Genomic DNA, 21,950 nt, shown 5'->3' with positions numbered 1-21,950 from the left:
CTTCACTGATGTCCTCCTAGCTATTGGAGTTGTAATCTTGTCTGGTTAATAAAGGGATTCATCTAGTTAACTGGGTTTTTTTCCCCTCTAACCTAAGACTTATGTTGCAAAGGTACATTAACCACTATCTTAGTTGAGTTTAGAAACTGGGAGAAAATTGCAAGTGATCCGTTTAACTTTTTAAGATTTTTTTTAAAAATTATCTCCATGGTTAGATTTAGTTAGGTTGAGTAGTTTGAAATCTCCAAAGTTGTGCTATTTTATGAATTTTAAATCCAAAGGCAATGTTGTGAGAATTTGAAATTCTAAAAATATTCATTAATGTGAGCCTGGTTTAGGTTTGTTGAGCAAATGGTTATTATAAATGTCACCTCTGATAGACAGCAGTTGAATTATAGGAATGTGAAATTGGACTGAGCCAATATGATTTACTGAGACAAATTAAGTTCTACGTATTGAAACAGTGTGTAAAAATCATTGACAATGGTTCAGTATGTCCTAAGAGAAACTTCAAAGTCTTTTCATATTATCTATGTATTTTTGAAATATTTTCTATAGTTTGCACATATAGCTTACAATTAGAAGAAATCCTATTTGCTATTCAGGTAAGTTTCTAGAGTCTTTATTTTATCTTAGATGAGTGTACATGGTTGTATTCCTGCCAGCTATACTTTTTAACCCCCACAGAAAGTTGAAAGGAATTACCTAGATAAGGAGACCACAATATATAGCGAGAGCAGTTTAACTCTATTCAGGAAATATATGGTGTTCTTTATTTGGCTGAGGTGAAAGGAGGCTTTTTGAGAGTGTTAGGTTGCATTTTTGGGTCCACACTTACCAATGTAGTCATTTTATTCAGTGTTACCAAGTTGGTATAATTCGTAAGAATTTGATCAGTGCACCTGATTTTTGAACATTGAATTTGCTTTCTAGTATCATTAAAACAAAAGTAGTACTTATTGGCACCACCTATTGGTTAGACATTTAATATGTGACCTTTTTGCTGACTTTTGGAATTTACTAATTATTTTACCATGATCTCTCTTTAAAGTTTTTTTTTCAACTAATTTTATTTATAGAAAAATAGTACAAAGAATTCATAATTTCCCAAAGGTTAAAATTTTACTACATTTCATTTGCATAATCTCCCTCCGTTTATATATATATGTGTGTGCATATAGTCATATAACTCAACATTAATGAATTTGATATAATTCTTAAGGATTATATCAGAGCCTTGATTGTATATGTTTGTGTGTGTATATATGTACATATACATGTATATATGCATGTATACAGACATATGTACATATGTACACATATACACATCTATACATATCATATATATATACATTTCTTTTCCTGAACTGCCTGAGAACAAATTGAAGACATGATGCCTCTCTACCCATGCTTACTTCAGAACATAGCAACAGAACCACAGTACAATTATCTAAATCAGAATGTTAACATTGATGTAATACTATTATCTAATCTGCAAACCTTATTCAGATTTTGATAATTTTCTCCATGTCTTTTATAACAAAAGAAAATCCTAGCCAGGTTTGGTGACTCCCACCTGTAATCCCAGTACTTTGGGAGGCCAAGGTCCATGGATCACTTGAGGTCAGGAGTTCCAGACCAGCCTGACCAACCTGGTGAAAACCCATCTCTACTAAAAATACAAAAATTAGCTGGGTGTGGTGGCATGTGCCTGTAATCCCAGCTACTTGGGAGACTGAGGCAGGAGAATCCCTTGAACCTGGGAAACAGAGGTTACAGTGAGCCACAATCATGCCACTGTGCTCCAGCCTGGCTGACAGAGCAAGACTCCATCTAAAAATTAAAAAAAAAAAAAAAAAGAGAAAGAAAGGAAATCCAGGCTATTTTGCATGCAGTTGTCATATCTCTTGTTTCCGTCGATCTAAATCATGCTAATGACAGCAAAGAAAAAATATAGTTTAAAATATGTTACTGCATTACACTGTAAGATATTTTTTAAAGTTCATCCAGTATTAAAAAAAAAAAACTAAATCCAAATGATGTTAATGGAAGTAGTGATTAGAGCTTAATTTCATTTTCTAAATGAGCTATGTATGGCTAATTTAGGTAAAATTGCTAACAATACTGTTTGCAAGATTTGCTGCATAGGAAAAATATGGAAGTATTTCAATAAATTAAAATAATCAGATATTAAACTACAATCATAGATACTATTGTAGAGGAGGAAAAATATTTCCTCGTGTATCCTAGGTTCATGGATTAAGCCTGCACAACAAAAGACAGAATAACAAAAGAAAAGTATACACATTTGTTTAAGTTCTATGTGACATGAGAGCCTTCATTAGGAAATGAACACCTGAAGAAACAGTTTAATCTTAGTTTTTTTAATAGTAGGTCTGATGAAGAACAGGGAGTTGTAGAGAAATATGAGGGAGACAAAAAGATACTATCTAATGGCAATAAACTGGGAGAAACTTAGGAAAGCCTGTTTATTCAGATTCTTCTCTGCAACACTTTGTTTTCAGAGATAAGGATGTACTTTTCATCCAATATAGGGAGGGCACCTCTTATGACCTGCTCGGGGGAGAATGGCAGGGAAGGTCCCAGAGACCTTCCTGCACATGGTATCTCTCAAAATAGTATGCCAAGGTACCATGTTTTAGGGTAATGTGTCCTGAACCCCATCACTATGCTCTATATACATTTTTGAAATGGTTTTCAGCCCATGGATTCCTTTGTATTGGTATTGTGGAAATAAAATACAAATAGGTAATAATAGTTACAGTAAAAACAAACAAAGCCTGTTTAAAAAGCTAGACATAATCCTCAGTATATACTTTTGGAATGTTGATACACTAAATCAGAATAAGCAGGAGAATGGCGTAAACCCGGGAGGCGGAGCTTGCAGTGAGCCGAGATCGCACCACTGCACTCCAGCCTGGGCGACAGAGCGAGACTCTGTCTCAAAAAAAAAAAAAAAAAAAAAAAGAATGGAAACTTTAAAGTGACAAATTCTCCTTAGTTAAAAAGGAAATGTTGAAATCCCTTTGAATGGTCTCATCACTCCTGCCAAATGTGGACAAGCCCCTCTCCAGCTTTCATTGCTGGTCAGCAAATTTATTTTGTGGTTAAGACTCAATTAAAGTAAGTAATTTCACATGTCTTTAATGCCCTTTCATTTGACATTCTGTGACATTATGTATTGCTTCGATCTTATGTTCTCTATAACTCTTAGCCATGAGCTAATCACTTATTTAGAGAAAACATAAAAGCCTTTTCCAAAACTTTGAAATTTAGAACTAGCAGATCTGCGAACCAGCAGTTATAATCAGAAGATTATTTGTTCATGCTTATCATACTTTTTACATGTTAGAAGGTAGTCATCCCAAGGGATAGTGTTACCCACTTCAAAGATCTCAGGAAGATGATCTTCAGACGGTGAGCCTATGGTCAGACCCTTTGAGTTATCTTGAGTGATGTCAAAATTATATTCTTTAAGAGTTAACTTAGTTTAAAGAAGCAGTCAACAATAAGCGTATTCACAAATTGAACAATACTGGCTAAAACTCAGAAACCAAGGTATGACTATTACGAAATAAAAAGTGTTTTCTTTCCTTCCTTCCTTCTTCCTTCCTTCCTTCCTTCCTTCTTTCTCTCTCTTTTTTTTTTTTTTTTTTTTGACGGAGTCTCACTCTGTCACCAGGCTGGAGTGCAGTGGCGCAATCCCGGCTCACTGCAACCTCTGCCTCCCGGGTTCAAGTGATTCCTCTGCCTCAGCCTCCTGAATAGCTGGGACTACAGGTGCACGCCACCATGCCCGGCTAATTTATTATTATTATTATTGTTTTTTGTATTTTAGTAGAGATGGGGTTTTACCATATTGGCCAGGATAGTCTCAATCTCCTGACCTCAAGATCTGCCCACCTCGGCCTCCCAAAGTCCTGGGATTACAGGCATGAGCCACTGTGCCCGGCCCTCTTTTTTCTTTCTTTTCATTTTAAATTGGCTTTGAAATTGTATCTAAAAGAGGAGATACATCCCAAATTTAAGCAGTAGCAACATTAATAGCATAAGTATCTAGTGCTGCAAGATGACAGTGTTAAAGGACAGCTGTAATTTGGGTACTTTGGTCCTACTGGGTAGAGGCTTTAAGTAGAAGCTAGGCCCCTTTCATCATGTAATTAACACATTGTTAAGCAGACCTCTGGTAGTGTTCACAGCTCCCATTTTCCCATCTGCATCTTGATTTCTCCATCTAACCTGGCTCATTTGTACACACCAGTCTCTTCCTAATATTCTGGCTTTTGTTCCAGAATATCCAGTAGTATTGTCTCTGGACAATAACTCATTATCCAGTAGTATTGTCTCACTTGATACCTCACACTTTCTAGAAATTTGACTTTCTCTCTTTCCTCTGCTTTGGAGACTCTCAGAGCCTGTCTCTGACCTCCCAGTGTAAATGCCTCATCTTAATCAGTCAGAATTTTTTTTTTTTTTTTTTTTTTTGAGACGGAGTCTTGCTTTGTCGCCCAAGCTAGAGTGCAGTGGCGCGATCCTGGCTCACTGCAAGCTCCGCCTCCCGGGTTCACGCCATTCTCCTGCCCCAGCCTCCCGAGTAGCTGGGACTACAGGCGCCTGCCACCTCGCCCGGCTCATTTTTTGTATTTTTAGTAGAGACAGGGTTTCACCGTGGTCTCGATCTCCTGACCTTGTGATTCGCCCGCCTCAGCCTCCCAAAGTGCTGGGATTACAGGCGTGAGCCACCACGCCCGGCCAATCAGTCAGAATTTTACTGCTTGGTGTAGCTAGGATGTGCCTCTGAAAAGTTTTCACTGGCTTTGAGTTGAACTCCAAATAGGATATATAGCTTCTAATGTATTTACTTAAAAATTCAATTATCTTATCTTATAGATATAACACATGACATTCTAATGCATAAAGCAAAGCTTAGATGATTAATTTTGTAAATTAAGCACATAGGAAGGAATAGTTGTAAAAATTTGTGCTTTGATAATATTGAGGCCCTAGGTATTTCAAAAATGAACAGGTTTTACTGAAAGTGATTTTTGAGAGAATCTAGCGATATCATCTTTAGGAAGTTTTGCTAATACCTCATGCTGTTAGTAATTTTGTAGTACAAGTTTAGAAATTCCACCAATTGTGTTTTGCTCTTAGCCCCCACCTCCCAAACACATACAAAGTATGCAAGTACTGTCACGAAACAGTGTTTTGAGAGTTCACTACAGAATGGCAGTGTGAAGAGCTGCACCATCCTGTTCCAATAGAACAACCATTATTGATGAAAATCATATTTTCTTTTAGATTTTAAATTAAATTATTTTTCTTATTTATTTGTTTTTAAAAATGAAATGGGGACTCACTATATTGGCCAGGTTGGTCTTGAACTGGCCTTAAGCAATCCTCCCACCTTGTCCTCCCAAAGGATTATAGGTATGAGCCAATGTGCCTGGTCAAAAATCGTATTTTAAAACAGTACTGATGTCTAGAAATCTTCCTAAGTGTAGACAACAAATAAAGAGTAACTACCAACTCCTGATAAGAATCAAGAGAGTTGGTGAAACTTATGTCACATCTCATTTTCTCCTTCCTGCCTGCACCAGCTCAGCGTGATGAAAATTCCACTCCATACACATGTAGCCAAGAAGATGAGATTCCCTCTCCCTTCACCTTCCAGGCAAGGTATATGGTATCTCACCAGGAGAGGGTAGGCTACTAGCATTTCACATTTCTTCTGGTCCCAGTTCCATAGCCTAAAAAAAGTAAATGTGTAACCTACTCCATATCGTCACTTCCACACCTGTGATGCATGGAATCCCTGTGAAAAAAACAACACCCACTAAAGATGAATTGTGATAAAATGATAACAATTAGCAATCAATGAGGCAGAGTAAGCAAATGCAACAAATGAGAATCATGATCTTTTGAAATTTTAGATAATAAACTATCAGGAAAAGAGGTAGCAAAAGAGATTCCTAATGAAAAAGAAAACATCATGAAAAAAATGAAATGAGATTTTTAAACCCGTACATCAAAAGAATATTGAGTATGTATATTCCAGCATTACTCAAGGCACTGGTATACGGTTTTTGACAATGAAAAATCTTTGCCTTCTTTGTGTGTAAATTCTAGTGGTTAAAGAGAAGTAAATAGAACTTGTAAAATTCTTTTTAAAAATGTTATTAAAATAAGAACTCAGTGGACTACTTAAATAGCAAACAAGCATAGTTGAAAAATGAATTAGTAAAGTTATAACTTAAAATATTAGCCTGAATGCTACCCAAGGGGTAAATGCAATGGAATAACCTGAATAAACATTTAAGAGCAGTAAAGGATTGAATGAAAAGACCAGCATACATCTAGGAGGAATTCCAGAAGGAACAAATAAAGTACGTGGATAAGCTGCAATATTTGAAAAGGTTGAGAATTTGTAGAGCTTAAAGGTGCAGATGAAGGAAGAAAATGTTATAAGTAGGATAAATAAAATTAAAGTTATATCTAGATAAATTAAGTAACTTTTGCAGAGGATAAAATACCCAGATAAAAGAAGCAAAAGTTATAAGCAGGATAAATAAAATTAAAGTCATATCTAGATAAATTATGGTGAAACTGCAGAACACCAAAGACAAAATCAGAAACCAGAGAGAAAATACTGATTACCTAAAAAGAAATAATAGTCTTAGCAGCAGTTACAGAGGTCAGAATATTATGGGATAATATGTTAAAACTGCTGGGAGCAAGTGGCCAACTTTGAATTCTTTACTTGCCGAACTGTTACAGTCATTGCTTGGCATCCATGGGAAACTGGTTCCAGGATCTCTGAGGATACCAAAATTTGCAAATGCTGAAGTCCCTTACATAAAATGGCGTATACTATTTACATATATCCTATGCACATCCTCTCATATACTTTAAATTATCTCTAGCTTATGTATAATACCTAATACAATGTAAATGGTATCTAAATGATTGTTATACTGTATGTTTTTTGTGGTTACTGTTGTTATATTGTTATTTTTTATTGATTTGATTTTTCCAAATATTTTTGACACCCAGATGGTTGAATCCATAGATGCAGAGCCCCACAGAACAAAAAGCCTGCCATATTTAAAAGGGGGAGTAAAATAAAATTTCAGTTAAAGACTTGGAGATTTTACATTCACATCCACTGAAACAACTAGTCAGAGTTCATCATCAGGAGTAAAGAACTGAACTCAGGCCGGGCGCAGTGGATCACGCCTGTAATCCCAGCACTTTGGGAGGCTGAGGCGGGTGGATCACGAGGTCAGGAGATCGAGACCATCCTGGCTAACATGGTGAAACCTCGTCTCTACTGAAAATATAAAAATTAGCCGGGTGTGGTGGCGCGTGCCTGTAGTCCCAGCTACTTGGGAAGCTGAGGCAGGAGAATTGCTTGAACCTGGGTGGCAGAAATTGCAGTGAGCCAAGATCGCGCCACTGCGCTCCAGCCTGGGAGACAGAATGAGACTCCATCTCAAAAAAAAAAAAAAGAACTGAACCCAGAAGGAAAGAAATGTAAGAAGCAAGTGTGTACAAATAGAACAGTAAATGTCAGGATAAATCTAGTTAAGCATTGACTGCAAACAGCAACAATTTAAAAACATATCATCATCAGAGTTTAAAAGATCGAAGTTCCCGGATTTGTTCCAGAAGAGAGTAGAGCTATTGATTAAATTTAGTCTTTAAGTCAATTACTTATGTTAAACGTTTAAAGAATAGAAATAGTATGTATAATTTCCAGAACTATAGAGCCATGAATAAGGGAATAAGAAAACTCAATCCATTTAGAGGGTAGAAATGAAAAAGAAGGGGGAAAAAAGCAAATAAAAATCGTATTTGAAAAACAAAATAAGATAGCAGCGTAACCTCTCCTCCTGACTAAATTACATACTAAGTATCTTCTAAAGAATATTACAGAATTTGTCACTTGTTCAGAGCATTGACTTATTAGTATCTGAGGACAACACCGTAATCCCCATGTCATTAGGAATTTCACCACCTTCACATACGTCTAATTGTACGTATCGTCTATTTGTATTTCTCAGTTATGTCTTTGTCAGGTCTCCCATGTTAGAGGATTGTTCTCTAACAATACACAGACATATTTGCCTTTGAAACCTTTATAGAACTTAATTACAATATTTGAATTTATCTGGTGGTAAGTGGGCACAACTATTAAAAGGAATATTTTATTTGTATATGACACTAAGGGGACTTTGACCATTTTTTGATGAAATCTAATTTGTTGATACTCATGGTAGGGAGGAATGAGAACAGAAACAATGGTAGACATAATGATAGTGGCAGTGGCAGTTGTAGCAGTAGCAGCTGACATTTTTGAGCGCTTCGTTTGTGCTAAACATTACCTATTTTATGGAATTGGTATCATTATCTTTACTTTACAGATGTGGAAACCAAAGCACACAGAGGTTAAGATTGAGACAGGCACTTGCAACCATATGATATAATTCTTAAACTGCACACTTAATAACAACATGTATTTATCAAATATATTTATCACGGTTTTCCATTTTTGCATTGCTGTACATTCATAGCTACATGTTATTTGGTTTATTAGTGGCAAAATGGCTCATGTGTTCTAAAATTTCAGCTGCTACTTAAAAATCATGCTATGCTTCCCATTTTTAATGTAAAATTGCAGAATTTCATGAATTTAAAAGGAGCCAACTTGCAGAATAAATGAGTTTCGATTCTCATGAAATTAGAGCTTCCAAGCAATCAGCCACATTTGGCTTAAAAGATACCAAGCCTTTCTTTCGTCTACTACTACTCTGTAAGCTGAACTTAACCATGAATCATATGTTGTTTTGTGGCAGACTCCAGAGTAACGACTATGCCTTTTGTTTAAAATTAAATGTTAAGTATTTATCATTGGGCTTGAACATCTAGGCTGATGTGAAAGTTCACTTTAATGATTATGTTTCTTCCAAGAAGGGGGACATTTCTCCCATAGCAATTTCGTTTTGGGCACTTATATTAAGGGCTATAAAAAGTGACTTAAAATACTATTTATATAAACAAAATTAGGTTAAATTTTATGAAATTAAATTGTATGAAATTTTATGAAATTAAAATTTTATGAAATTCAGATTCAATCTAATTTTACAGGTTGTCATAAATTCCGATAAAAAATTCCCTAAACTTTCCAATTCTTTCCATGATAATTTTTTCTTAGTTTAATATTCCTATCATACCCATAATCCATTCTGTTTTATATTCTCTCTCTCTCTGTATATGTTTCTTATTTTCATTGTTAGATTATCAGTTCCTTGGGAGTAGGAACACTATTATATACATCCTTAAATCCCACTTTCCACCCTCCTCTCAAGCCATAAGTTACTGCTGCTCAGAGTGTGCATTTTGAACTGTGGCAGGAATAAGGTAAAATGTACAGATAAAATTTAAGAAGTTGCCCCAACCCCAGAGATAGCAGATAAGGCCAGGACAGTGAAGTAGGATGACAAGAAAGAAAATGGAAAGAAAAATACCTTTCTCCAAACAATGCCTTATGTCATAACCCGGAAAAGACAGGGCTAATCCTCAGGTAATTGGAATGTGTAAGTATTTGTCTTTTTTGCCCCAGCTTTAATAAAATATAATTGACAATTAAAAATTGTACATATTTATGGCATACAATGTGATGTTTTCATATATGTATACACTGTTAAATGATTAAATCAAGCTAATTAGCGTATCACCCTCACCCTCATTTTAAAATGTTTTAAAATCCACTCAGCAATTTTTATGTATACAGTCTATTATTATTAACCATGTCACCATGCCATACAATAGCTCTCTAGAATGTCTTCATCTTGTCCAACTGAAACTTTGTCTCCTGTGACCAAAATCTCCTGGTTTACTCTCCCCAACCCCCACATCCCCCACCCTCTCCAATCCCTGGCAACCATCATTCCACTCTCTGCTTCTATGAGTTCAACGTTTTTAGAAGGAATGTGTAAATATTTGCTGTGTCTCTCCTTTGTAGTGATGAGTAGTTTCTTAGTCTTCATTATGTTATTTCTTACTGTTCTGGCGGCTCATTTATCCAGCTTCTTGGTTGTGGTCATGATAATTAAGGACCACAGTAAAAATAGAATCTGGAGTTTCCTTGATTGGAAAATAAATGGAATTGCAATGGCTCTTTGTGGGCTGGTCCCTGTGGACTCACTCTCAGAATCATGTTTTTTCTTTGTGTTCCTACTCTTTGATGTTTCTTAGTCATATGTTGTGGTTTCTTTGTGGAAAGAGTTGATGATTTGGGCAGAGCCAGATACATTGTGGTCAAACGCTGTGTCCTCTTAACCTTTGTAATTCTTGATGTCTGTGAATTCTTCATTCTGGAGAAATTAGGGAACCTCCGAATGGCAGTAACTGCCCTCCCCCACAACCCCCATTATCATCACTTGGCTAGTCAAATGGCATAATTACACTGAGGGCTTTGATCTATATTGCTCTAAACCTTCAGGTTGAAAACTACCATATCTTTCAAACTTTTAGTATGCATCCAAGTCTGAAATGCCTGCTTTTCCTTTTCCCCACACTGTTTTGTCTATTGTCCTGTCATTTTCCCATTCCCTTCCCTTCTCCACTGACTGACTCCTCTCTGTCGACTGTCTCCATTAAATGGGTCCTCTCTGTCTTTTTGCACTCTCTTCCCTCTGTGGCCCTTGCTCTCTACAGAACACTGATATATTTCTGTTTGTTATTACTCTCCCTCTGTCTATGTCTTTTCCAAAACATTTTTTTCTCCTTTTCCTGTCTTCTTTAATTTTCGTAAGGATTCACCTTCTCTCTGACCCAATGATTTTCTTTTCTGCTTGTCTTATGCTCTGTAAAGTATAGTATTCAACTTATTTATTTATTTATTTATTTTTAAAGTCGCTGCTGGCTTCTATAGGGCAAAACAAGAATCTTGGTCAGTTTTCCTCTCTCCAACTTCTATTGTGAATAGCATAATCTCTTTGTTTTTTTCATTACTCTTGAGTCCTTTTCTTCCTTTATGTGTACCACATAGTGTTGCTAGTGTCTCTGATCAGATCTTTCACTGAGAAGCCCCAGTAAAATGATCTTCACTTGAAAAAATTACAGGATCTTAAGAATTTTGTTAAATTCATCTTATTCTGTACTGGAAAGCGTTGCTCATATAGTACATCAGGATTTGAACAGTGTTTCCCCAGCAGGAAGAACTGTTGTTATGTACTGGGTCTGGCAAACACTGATATTCTACAAATACCAGATCCTGGTGATGCTAATGATGATGGCAATGATGTGGGTGAGTATTTTGAAGGCAAAAGGACAGAAGTGGGAGAAGAACAGAGACACCCATGATTAGGTGGGGGTAGAGTGTGAGTCAGGAAGAAATAGCTGCTGGGACAGATGGATCATAACACATGTTCGTTTGTCTTCATTCTTCTGCCTCTAGGTTTTAAACGGTTCCAGTAGTATCACATAAAGTGCCCAAAAGCTTCTCTGATGATAGTTGTCTCCGTCAAATCATCCAGATGGCTTATTCTCCCCTTCTTCATTTCCCTGGCCATGGAAAGACAGACGCTCTCCATTTTATTGTTATCAGTCACCTAACTCAGAGTGAATGGGATGGAGCTGGAGAGGGAGATAAGGGATTGTTAGGTTTAACTGGGATGCAGATTTGAAGTTCTGAGGATGTGCCAGACTTACAGCTCTTGGAGACATTCTGTTGGTGCACAAACTGGAAAGTATGAGGACACGATCATGTCGTCATGTCCCTGTCCTCCTTTTTAGCTCCGATTTGGGCCTCAGGAGAGGCTCCAGTTTCTCTCTGAGCCTAAAGCCTTTTTCTTTTTTCTTTCCTTCTTTTTTTATTTTTTGTTTATAAATTTTCCTGATATTTTAACCACTCTATTGAAAAACAAGCAAACCAACCAAAAAAGAAAAAACACTACTTTCATTGTTATTGTTTGTTTGCTCTATTATTGAAAGAGAGTAAAAGGGAAGATCTTCCTCTAGACATATGACAAATAAACTGGCACTGCACCCAGCCAGCAAATTCATCTTTAAATTGACTTCAGGTTAATGATGACTGAATGTTTTTAAAAATAAGTCAACTTTTACTGGTTTCATTTTCTATCACTAATGTAGTAAATATAGATGGGAGATATTTTTGTCCTCCTTATTTTTAAACATATAGGCCAGGTGCAGTGGCTCACACCTATAATCCCAGCACTTTGGGAGGACGAGGAGGGCAGATCACAAGGTCAAGAGTTCGAGACCATCCTGGTCAACATGGTGAAACCCCTTCTCTACTAAAAACGCCAAAATTAGTTGGGCGTGGTGGTGTGTGCCTGTAGTCCCAGCTACTCAGTGGGCTGAGGCAGGAGAACCGCTTGAACCCGGGAGGTGGAGGTTGCAGTGAGCTGAGATCACGCCACCGTACTTCAGCCTGGTGACAGAGCGTGATTCTGTCTCCAAAAAACCAAAACCAAAACAAAACAAAACATGGGGGAAAGGGTGGGAGGGGGGTGAGGGATAAAAGACTACAAATTGGGTTCAGAGTATACTACTCAGATGATGGGTGCACCAAAATCTCACAAACCACCACTAGAGAACTTACTCATGTAACTAAATACCATCTGTTCCTCAATAGCCCATGGAAATAAAAAAGTAAAAAATATAATAATTTGGCTATCTTAAAAAATTAAAACATAGGAAGATAAATGAAGAAGGAAGGAAAAAGCTGAAAGAGAAGCGCTATCTTTGGAATATGCATACAGACATATTCACAATGATACGACATTAATTTTTTTGTACTTCTTGCCTGGAAATTGAGAAAATAATATATGATGAAAAGTGTTTTGCATCTTCTGTATATCCCGCTATGGTAATGTCACTATAATTGTGGTAAAAATAATAATTTTTTCTACTTTACTGACTAAATTCTCTTTGTTTGTCAAAGTGTCCTGTATCCTGCTAAATTCTCCTCACTAGAAAATCATGTCATCCTAAGTTTCTACTGTATATATTATTAATATAATCCTAGTTTCATTATAATCAGCTTTATTACTTCTGTTTGAAGAAAATCTCTATCAGTATTCTTAAAATCCTTAAATTAATATGTTTTCAGATTTATGTTTATGCTTTTGATATTTGATAAGCAACTATTCATAGACCTTATAGAGTTTTGTTTTTTTTTTTAATCCTCCAATTTTTATGTCAGTATTTTTTAGGGCCAGGTGACCTTCATCTGTTGCTGGAATGAGTGTTGGTACAGGAACATGCTCCACCAAACTGGGGTTGGAGGAGAGATTTGGGCTTTGGAAGCCAGCTTGCCTTTTAGAGTTCTGCTCATTTTCTCCACTTGCTCTGAACCTCCTTATGAATGGGAAACTCAGATGTTGAAGTTGGAAAAGTGTTATTCAGATATGATTCATATAGATTCTGTTGATTTTGTCAGAATATTAACCCTTAGTTTAAAACCATGATACTCTAAATTTGGGCTTGTTGCAATACATCAGTTTCTCTTTATTTCTATTCTGGTTTTAACTTGGGTATCTCTCATTTGTTTTAGGTTTAGCAGTTTCCTTACAGCTATTGCACGGAGACATTGAACAAATCAGAAGAGAATATTCATCAGTATTTTCTCATGGAGTATCCATAACGAGGAAGCTGGGATTTTCAAATATTATTATGCCTGGTAGGTGACTTGGGACATACCAACATGATGAAATATGGGTATACTATCTGTTTTTGACGTTTGAGAAATTTTTCAAATTGCCAGCTTTGAAGCATTCACATGGGCCATGCTGAAGAATGAAATGAGGTATGTGACTGTAAGTAAGCACATTTTTTTCTGAAATATCCTTCTCAATTTAATTTTAAAATTTTTCCCTTTATATAAATTTTCTGGTCAGTGATTTGAAGCTCAAAAATATCTTTACATTCTGATTATTCTAAAGTGGTTAACTTGTGGGGGCCATGGCTACATTTCATTATGACCAGGAGAAGAAGGAAAACGGAGATACTGTCCAGAAAATATTTTACTCCTTGATGGAAAACGTTGGTGAAGATGCTTAGAGGATATCCACAGTTTTGATAAAAACTTATTGAACACTAGTTAGCCATATGTAAATAAGCAGCCATATGCAAGTATTATATGTACTTCTATACCTTTTCCAGATCTATTTGTGTGTATGATTTAGCTCTATATTAGTGCCCCCAGAATTCCCCAAAAGCAGAAAAGATGTGGGTTAAGGAGATTTACAGTGTGAAATGAATGCCAAATTCATTGAAACTGATGCATTTGGGAGTGGGTCAGTCCTAATCTCTCCACGAAAATAAATTTTTAAAAGCACATCCCTTTACATGCTTATGGAAATTTAGGGTTTTCTGAATGTGTTAATCTATAACTTATGAATTGGATAAGAATAGTACATTTGCTGATGAGGAAGGATATATATTTAGCAAAAATTGATTTAGTCAGTCAGCAGGCATTGACTGAACATCAATCAAAACTTTGTGCCAGGAGCCAAATGTTAAAATGTGAGTTCATTCATTCTACAAATAAATATTTAACACTTTCTATGTACAAAGGCATTCTTCCAGATACTGGGGCTATAATACTGAACACAACAGAAAAAACTCATAGCAGTTACTTTGTAATAAGGAAAATTATAATAAATATGTAAGTAAAACATGTGTGTTCAAAGATGACGAATGCTAAGGTGAAAACCAGTGTAGGTAAAGGGCTAGGGAATGTCTTAGATGGTAGTGGGTGGAGAGATGGAGATTTGAGTTAGGTAAGAAATTTAGGTGAGAAGGTAGTAGAGTAGAGACCTAAAAGACATGAGGAAGCCATGCAGATAAGAGGTGTGGCTTGTTTGAGGAACTGCAAGAAGGCCAACTTGGTCAAAATACAGTACTGGGGATGGGAGTAGAGATTCGAAGAGGAAAGTCGTGTGGACCTTGTAGGTCACAGTCAGAACTTTGGCTCTTATTCAGAACGAGGAAGGAAACAGCTAGAGGGTTTGGAACAGAGGTGTGACACTGCTTTACATTGCCACAGGATCACTGGTTGCTGTATAGAGATTGTACCTGGAGGGAATGTGGGAGGGCAGCAGAGAAACAGGGAGACGGGTTTGGAGGCTGTTTGAGCTAATCCAGGTGAGTGGTGATCCTGTCCTGGAGCAAGGTGTTAGCAGTAGAGATGGTGAGAGTAAGACTTGTTCATGCTCTGCCTGTTCATTACAGTCCACAGGCAGAGACATACTGTAACTGGAAAGGAGTTGGAGAATGCGGCCTGGAGAGCACAGAGGAGGTATAGAATCTTATTGAAGGAGTCTTGTTAAAATTTCCTGGGGAGGTAACACTTGAGCAGGGTCTTCAATGCTAATGATTCTAGGCCCACATCCCCTCAGTCTTTTCTCCACTGTACTAATAGCAAGTACCTGCTTTAATAGTGAAAGACTATGTGTCATAGCCAACATGGCTGTACCTCTGATGTTTCTTTGTTTGCTTGTTTATGTTTTCTTTTTTAGAGATGGGGTCTCACTCTGTTGTCCCGGTTGGTGTGCAGTGGCACAGTCATTGCTCACTGCAGTCTCAAACTCCTGGGCCCAAGTGATCCTCCCACTTCAACCTCCTGAGTAGCTAGGACTCCAAGCACATACCACCACACTTGGCTAATTAAGAAAAAAAAAATGTGTAAAGATGGGATCTCCCTATATTGCCTAGGCTGGTCTCCAATCTGTGGGCTCAAGTTATCCTCCTGCTTTGGCCTCCCAAAATGCTTGGATGATAGGCTTGAGCCACAGTGCCTGGCCTACCTCCAATGTTACAAGGAAATTTCTGGCCTGACGCGGTGGCTCATGTCTGTAACCCCAACACTTTGGGAGGCTGAGGTGGGTAGATCACCTGAGGTCAGGAGTTCAAGACCAGTCTGGCCAACATGGTGAAACCCTGTCTGTACTAAAAATACCAAAAATTAGCTGGGCATGTTGGCGTGTGACTATAATTCCAGCTGCTCAGGAGGCTGAGGCAGGAGAATCACTTGAACCTGAGAGGCGAAGGTTGCAGTGAGCCAAGATCCTGCCACTACACTTCTGCCTGGGCAACAAGAGTGAAACTCCATCTGAAAAAAAAAAAAAAAAAAAAAGGAAAGGAAATTTCTATGCTCTAAAAATTTTTAATTTCTAAAATTCTGTGAAAGTCACAATTTTATGAGAGAATAGCCTTTTAAAAACTTTTGAAGTTTAAAACCAAAAAATAAAAATAAAAAAGTCTAATTGTCGTTTAGTAATGAACCACTAGAGTTCTAGAAATTTCACCCTGTCCCTAGGAACACAGGTATGACCAGCTGGGGTTATCTTCAAAAACCCTTGGTTCTGTCTATGCCTATCTATTTCTTTGTGTGTGTTTGGACCTCTTTTTTTCTTTCTCTTTTCCTGTCAGTCTTGAGCTTAATCTTTCTTTTTTTCTTTTTCTTTTTATCTTCTTTCCTCCCTCCTCCATCTTCTTTCCCTCTTCTCTTCCTCCCCCACTTCTGTTTCCTCCCTCCTCAGAATAGGACTAAGCTACATGGGTTACTGTGGCTTACATTTAAAAATTTTTTGACATATCCTCTTGTTTTTACAAATCAAGAAATGAGATTTTTTAAGTCATGAATTTTATTATAAAAGGACCTCACTTGTGTTTGGTCTTCTGTAGAAACAAAGAACTTCTACCCTTTTGTCTACAGATAGAAGATGACAAATAGCATACTAAGTAGTAGTATTTCTTGGTGCTCCATACCCCACCCTCCACAACCAAGAAGAGGGAAAAACAATAGAAAGACCAAATAAAATAGTCTTAAATTGTTGACAGTATTTGTTTTAAATGAGGTCTTCTAAACCACCATTTAAATCCCACGTGTAAGTGCAAGCAAAGGAAGTTGTATCTGACAAGGCACCTGGCATAGCTATGAGACCCAATAATGAGATTGCTATGAATAAAGACTTTAAATGACCAGTATCGCCCATTGCACCATTTTGTGATTGCTCTACTGAAATTCCTTTATGCAAGGAAGGCTGAGAGAACATCCTGTAAGTTTTCCTGAGATGACCTGACCTCGCTTAGGAACCCAGTCGGCCTGAGCATCTCATGGTACTGTTGTCGAAAATGACTGTTTATAGAACTGTTTACTTGGTGGCATGCCATTCTGTGGCTCTTAAAACCATTCATGATTTCCTTCAGTTGCTATAAATAGCTGGTATTTCCTCTTCAACAACAACAACAAAAATTCATCCCACTGGAAAGCAAATTGATGGACAAATCTAATATTAAAAAAAAAAAAAAAATTTAGAGCAGAATGCAGCCAGCTGCTTGAAGAATTCCTCAGCTTGGTCTCTGGGCAGTATCATGAAGAAATGGAAAAATATAAATCAAGATGACATTTCACTGGCTGATTAATTGTCCAGGTTCTGCTGTGCTCACGCAGCTTTTGTGTGGCTTTAATGATGGACGTGAACTTTCTGTGGAATAAGGCTTGCTTCTGTCCCTTTCTGGTACCACCTTGTAATGCGAAGTCTATACTCTCCAGGAAAATTGTTCTTCCAGACATGTGTCTGTAGTGGAGGGGAGTACAAAAGAGGGTTTTTAAAAGCACTTCCTTCTCTTTGTTTTTTCCCTTTCTTCCTCTGGCTTTTTAATCTTCTATAATAGGAAAGGGAGAGATGTATGTATTTCCTTAAACAACTGAAAGCAACTTTAAAACTCAGTTGAATTTTTTACACTGGGAAACATGCAGTCATTGTTTTGTTTTCCTTTGTTAATTTCAGACTTGTCAATTCATTCTCACCAGTGGCTCTAATGAAAACTTGAGCTGAAATCTTCCATGAGAAAATGTATGTGAACAATATTTCTGATGCCAATGTTACGACGACAGTCTGCAAGCATAATTTTTTTTTCATTGTCTAGATGTGTCCTTCAGAGTTAATTTGCATCTTTAGCATTCTGATAGGGGTCAAAACAGGTGAGGCACATGATTATACCAACAGGACCAAGTTTATGCACACAGTCACTGCCTCTCTGCAGAATGAATTATCTGCGATCCTGACAAGGACAAGAACATACATAAAACTCTTTTCAATCAGACAATGTAATCAGTGCCAGACTCTTTTTGAAGTGGGAAAAGCATAGGCACAGCAATTCTCCACTGGTCTCACTCTTGTACAGACAGGTCTCCTAGTGTGAGGAGGTGACCTGCCCATGTGCTTCTGAGTCATCATGAAGTCCTCTGGACTATTCCTTGTTTAAGGGTCTGTCGCACAGCACTTTATTTCTTAAGGTGTCAGACTTCCAACTGAGGAAAAACATTTTCTGTGAGACTCTGTCACTGCCACCTCCAAGCCAAATACCTCTGATTGAAGGAGTTCCACGGTCTGGGCGGGAGAGCAGCAAATTATTTAAATCAGTGCTTTCCAGTAGGAACATCATTTGAGCCATGAAGGTAATTTTAAATTTTTTAATAGCCACTTAAAAAAAATGAGAATAAAAGAGGTGAAATTAATTTTAACCATATATGTTATTTAACCCAAAATATCCAAAATATTATCATTTTAATAGGTGATCCATATGAAAAACTACTGATGAGTTATTTTACACTCTGTTTTCAACCTCAGTCTTTGAAAGCTGGCGAGTATCGTACATGTACAGCATGTCTCTTTTTAGCGAGTCACGTTTTAAGTGCTCCTTTGCCACGGGTGGCAGCAGTCACCCTCTTGGACAGCCCAGCTCTAAATATCTTAACAGACCCTATGCAAACAGGGCCTGGCCTATTGCTGAGTATCAGGAAGGTCTAAGTTTCTATCCGTCAGACATTCTGGAGCAAAGCTGGCTGATGTGTCAGGAATGTCATGGAAGATCTGACTGTCTTCCCTGTACCCCAAATGTCCATTTTTTACTCTGTGATTGTTTCCAGACACAATTTTCTTTGCCTCCATCTTGATTTCATAACTTAAGCTTTCATGCCTATACCCTGTTTCTAGAGACTTGTTCCCATATATCACTTGGTTCAACTGTCATTCTTTGTTGTTAGGGAACCCATCATTTATACATTTCAGTGCATTCACTTTTAGTAGGTCTGTGAAGCTCCTAACCCTAAAAAGTTTTTTTTTTTTTTTTTTTTTTTCTTTTTTCTTTTTTTTAAACAGGGTCTCCCTGTGTTACCCAGGCTGGAGTGTAGTAGTACAATCACGGCTCACTACAGTCTCAGCCTTCTGGGCTCAAGTGATCCTCCTGCCTCAGCCTCTTGAATGACTGGGACCACAGCAGGTGTGTCACCACACCCAACTAATTTTTTATTATTTGGAGAAATGAGATCTCCCTATGTTGCCCAGGCTGGTCTTGAACTCCTGGGCTCAAGTGATTCTCCTGCCTCAGCTTCCCAAAGTGCTGCGATTACAGGCATGAGCCACCATGCCCATCCCCTAAAAAGATTTAAGTGAAAACACTGGAGTGATAGAGTTGAGATTTGGGGGCTAGTTTTAATAGTAATCTCAGGATTTATTTAAGTTTATTTTATAAGTGTTATTCAAACCAATCCTCCTTTTTCTTTATCCAGTCTATCATTGATGGGCATTTGGGTTGGTTCAAAGTCTTTGCTATTATAAATAGTGCTGCAATAAACAAATGTGTGCATGTGTCTTTATAGTTCAAATAAGTCAAATTTCTATTTGGTCAAAGTTGACTAAATAATGATTTACAGACTGGAGTAAGAAGAACGTTATAGAGATGTTTGTCTTATGTTTAAGAAAATAAACAATTTTGAAGGATATGAACAGACACTTCTCAAAAGAAGACAGTTATGCGACCAAGAAACATATTAAAAAAAGCTCATTGTCACGGGTCATTAGAGAAATGCAAATCAAAACCACAATGAGATACATCTCACACCAGTTAGAATGGCGATTATTAATAAGTCAGGAAACAACAGATGCTGGTGAGGGTGTGGAGAAACAGGAATGCATTTACACTGTTCGGAGTGTAAATTAGTTCAACCATTGTGGAACACAGTGTGGCGATTCTTCAAGGATCTAGAACCAGAAATACCATTTGACCCAGCAATCCCATTATACTTTGGGTATATACCCAAAGGATTATAAATCATTCTATTATAAAGATATATGCACACATTTGTTTATTGCAGCACTATTTATAATAGCAAAGACTTGGAACCAACTCAAATGCCCATCAATGATAGACTGGATAAAGGAAATGTGGCACATATACACCATGGAATACTGTGCAGCCATAAAGAAGAATGAGTTCATGTCCTTTGCAGGGACATGGATAAAGCTGGAAGCCATCATTCTCAGCAAACTAACACAGGAACACCACATGTTCTCACTCCTAAGTGGGAGTTGGACAATGAGAACACATGTACACAGGGAGGGGACCATCACACACTGGGGCCTGTGGGGGGTGGGGGGTAAGGGGAGGGAGAGCATTAGGACAAATACCTAATGCATGTGGGGCTTAAAACCTAGATGACAGGTTGGTAGGCACAGCAAACCACCATGGCACATGTATACCTGTGTATCAAACCTGCATGTTTGTACATGCATCCCAGAACTTAAAGCAAAATAAAAACAAAAGTATAAAAAATAAATAAAAGTCACTTTGAGAAAAAAAGAAGTATGCAATTTCATTATTTCTTTTTTTTTTTTTTCTGAATTTGAGATGGAGTCTCACTCTGTCGTTTGGGCTGGAGTGCAGTGGCACGATCTCGGCTCACTGCAAGCTCCACCTTCCGGGTTCACACCATTCTCCTGCCTCAGCCTCCCTAGTTGCTGGGACTACCGGTGCCTGCCACCACGCCTGGCTAATTTTTTATATTTTTAGTAGAGATAGGGTTTCACCATGTTAGCCAGGGTGGTCTCGATCTCCTGACCTCGTGATCTACCCGTCTCAGCCTCCCAAAGTGCTGGGATTACAGGCGTGAGTCACTGCGCCTGGCCAATATAAATATTCCTTACTATGTACTGATAGAGAAATACACATCAAAAGATAGAATTGAAACAGCAGTAAGCCTTCTTTTGGAGAAGTAGATGTGCACTAGTAAGATTTGATCTTCCTTAAAAATATGTCCTAAATCTGGCTGGGCATGGTGGTGCATGTCTGTAATCCCAGCACTTTGGGAGACCACGAAGGATGGATTGCTTGACCTCAGTTGTTCAAGACCAGCCTGGACAACATAGCAAAACCCTGTCTTTACAAAGTCAGGCCTGGTGGCGTGCGCCTGCAGTCCCAGCTACTCAGGAGGCTGAGGCGATAGAATTGCTTGAGCCCAGCAGGTTGAGGCTGCAATGAGCTGAGATCATGCCATTGCACTCCAGCCTAGGAGAGAGTGAGACTCTGTAGCAAAATATACATTGATATATATAATGTATCTGTATATATCCTAAACCTAACCAAAGCTTACCACCCTCCAGCCCTAGTCACTGGGCCCCCACACCACTTAGCTTAGGCCTGAACCCTGATTTGCGAGGAGATGGTGGTCTTTCAACCAATGAATGCCACAGTGACTGAAGAGAGAGGGAAGCTGAGGCTCTAATGTGTCACCCTGAAGTTATATCCCAGCCCTAGATCAGACAGAGGGAGGGGCTGGTACCTCTCAAATTATGAAGCTTGCAGTCCCCACCACCCCAAGAGTATAGGACTTCCCCCAACGGGCTGCCAGATCTCCACGCATTGTCCCAGAGTGGGATGGCAACAGGGAACCACATTTTTCCATGCTCTTGGCTCTGTGCAAAACTGTCTGGAGAGCCCATTGTGGTGCTGTATCATGTGCCCTTGCTTGCTTAATTGTCATAAGCAAAACATAAAAAGCTACCTCCCAAAAGAGTTCAGTATCTCATAGTACTCTTTTAAAAACAAAGCAA

At 38.0% G+C, this 21,950-nt stretch overlaps 1 protein-coding gene across 3 annotated transcripts in view; it reads left to right on the top strand.

Moving 5' to 3' along the window:
- DOCK4 (dedicator of cytokinesis 4) overlaps positions 1–21,950 on the top strand; it is a 475,181-nt gene that overhangs the window by 269,007 nt on the left and 184,224 nt on the right. For all 3 annotated transcript variants that reach the window (XM_025379882.1, XM_025379884.1, XM_025379883.1), the window contains exon 13: positions 13,604–13,729. In XM_025379882.1, coding sequence (XP_025235667.1) covers positions 13,604–13,729 — 126 coding nt within the window. The remainder of the gene's footprint in view (positions 1–13,603; positions 13,730–21,950) is intronic.

This window comes from Theropithecus gelada, chromosome 3, assembly GCF_003255815.1.
Source record: "Theropithecus gelada isolate Dixy chromosome 3, Tgel_1.0, whole genome shotgun sequence".
In the NCBI taxonomy this organism is placed as follows: domain Eukaryota; kingdom Metazoa; phylum Chordata; class Mammalia; order Primates; family Cercopithecidae; genus Theropithecus; species Theropithecus gelada.
Note: the sequence above shows the minus strand (reverse complement) of the source record. Positions and strands in the feature narration are given on the sequence as shown.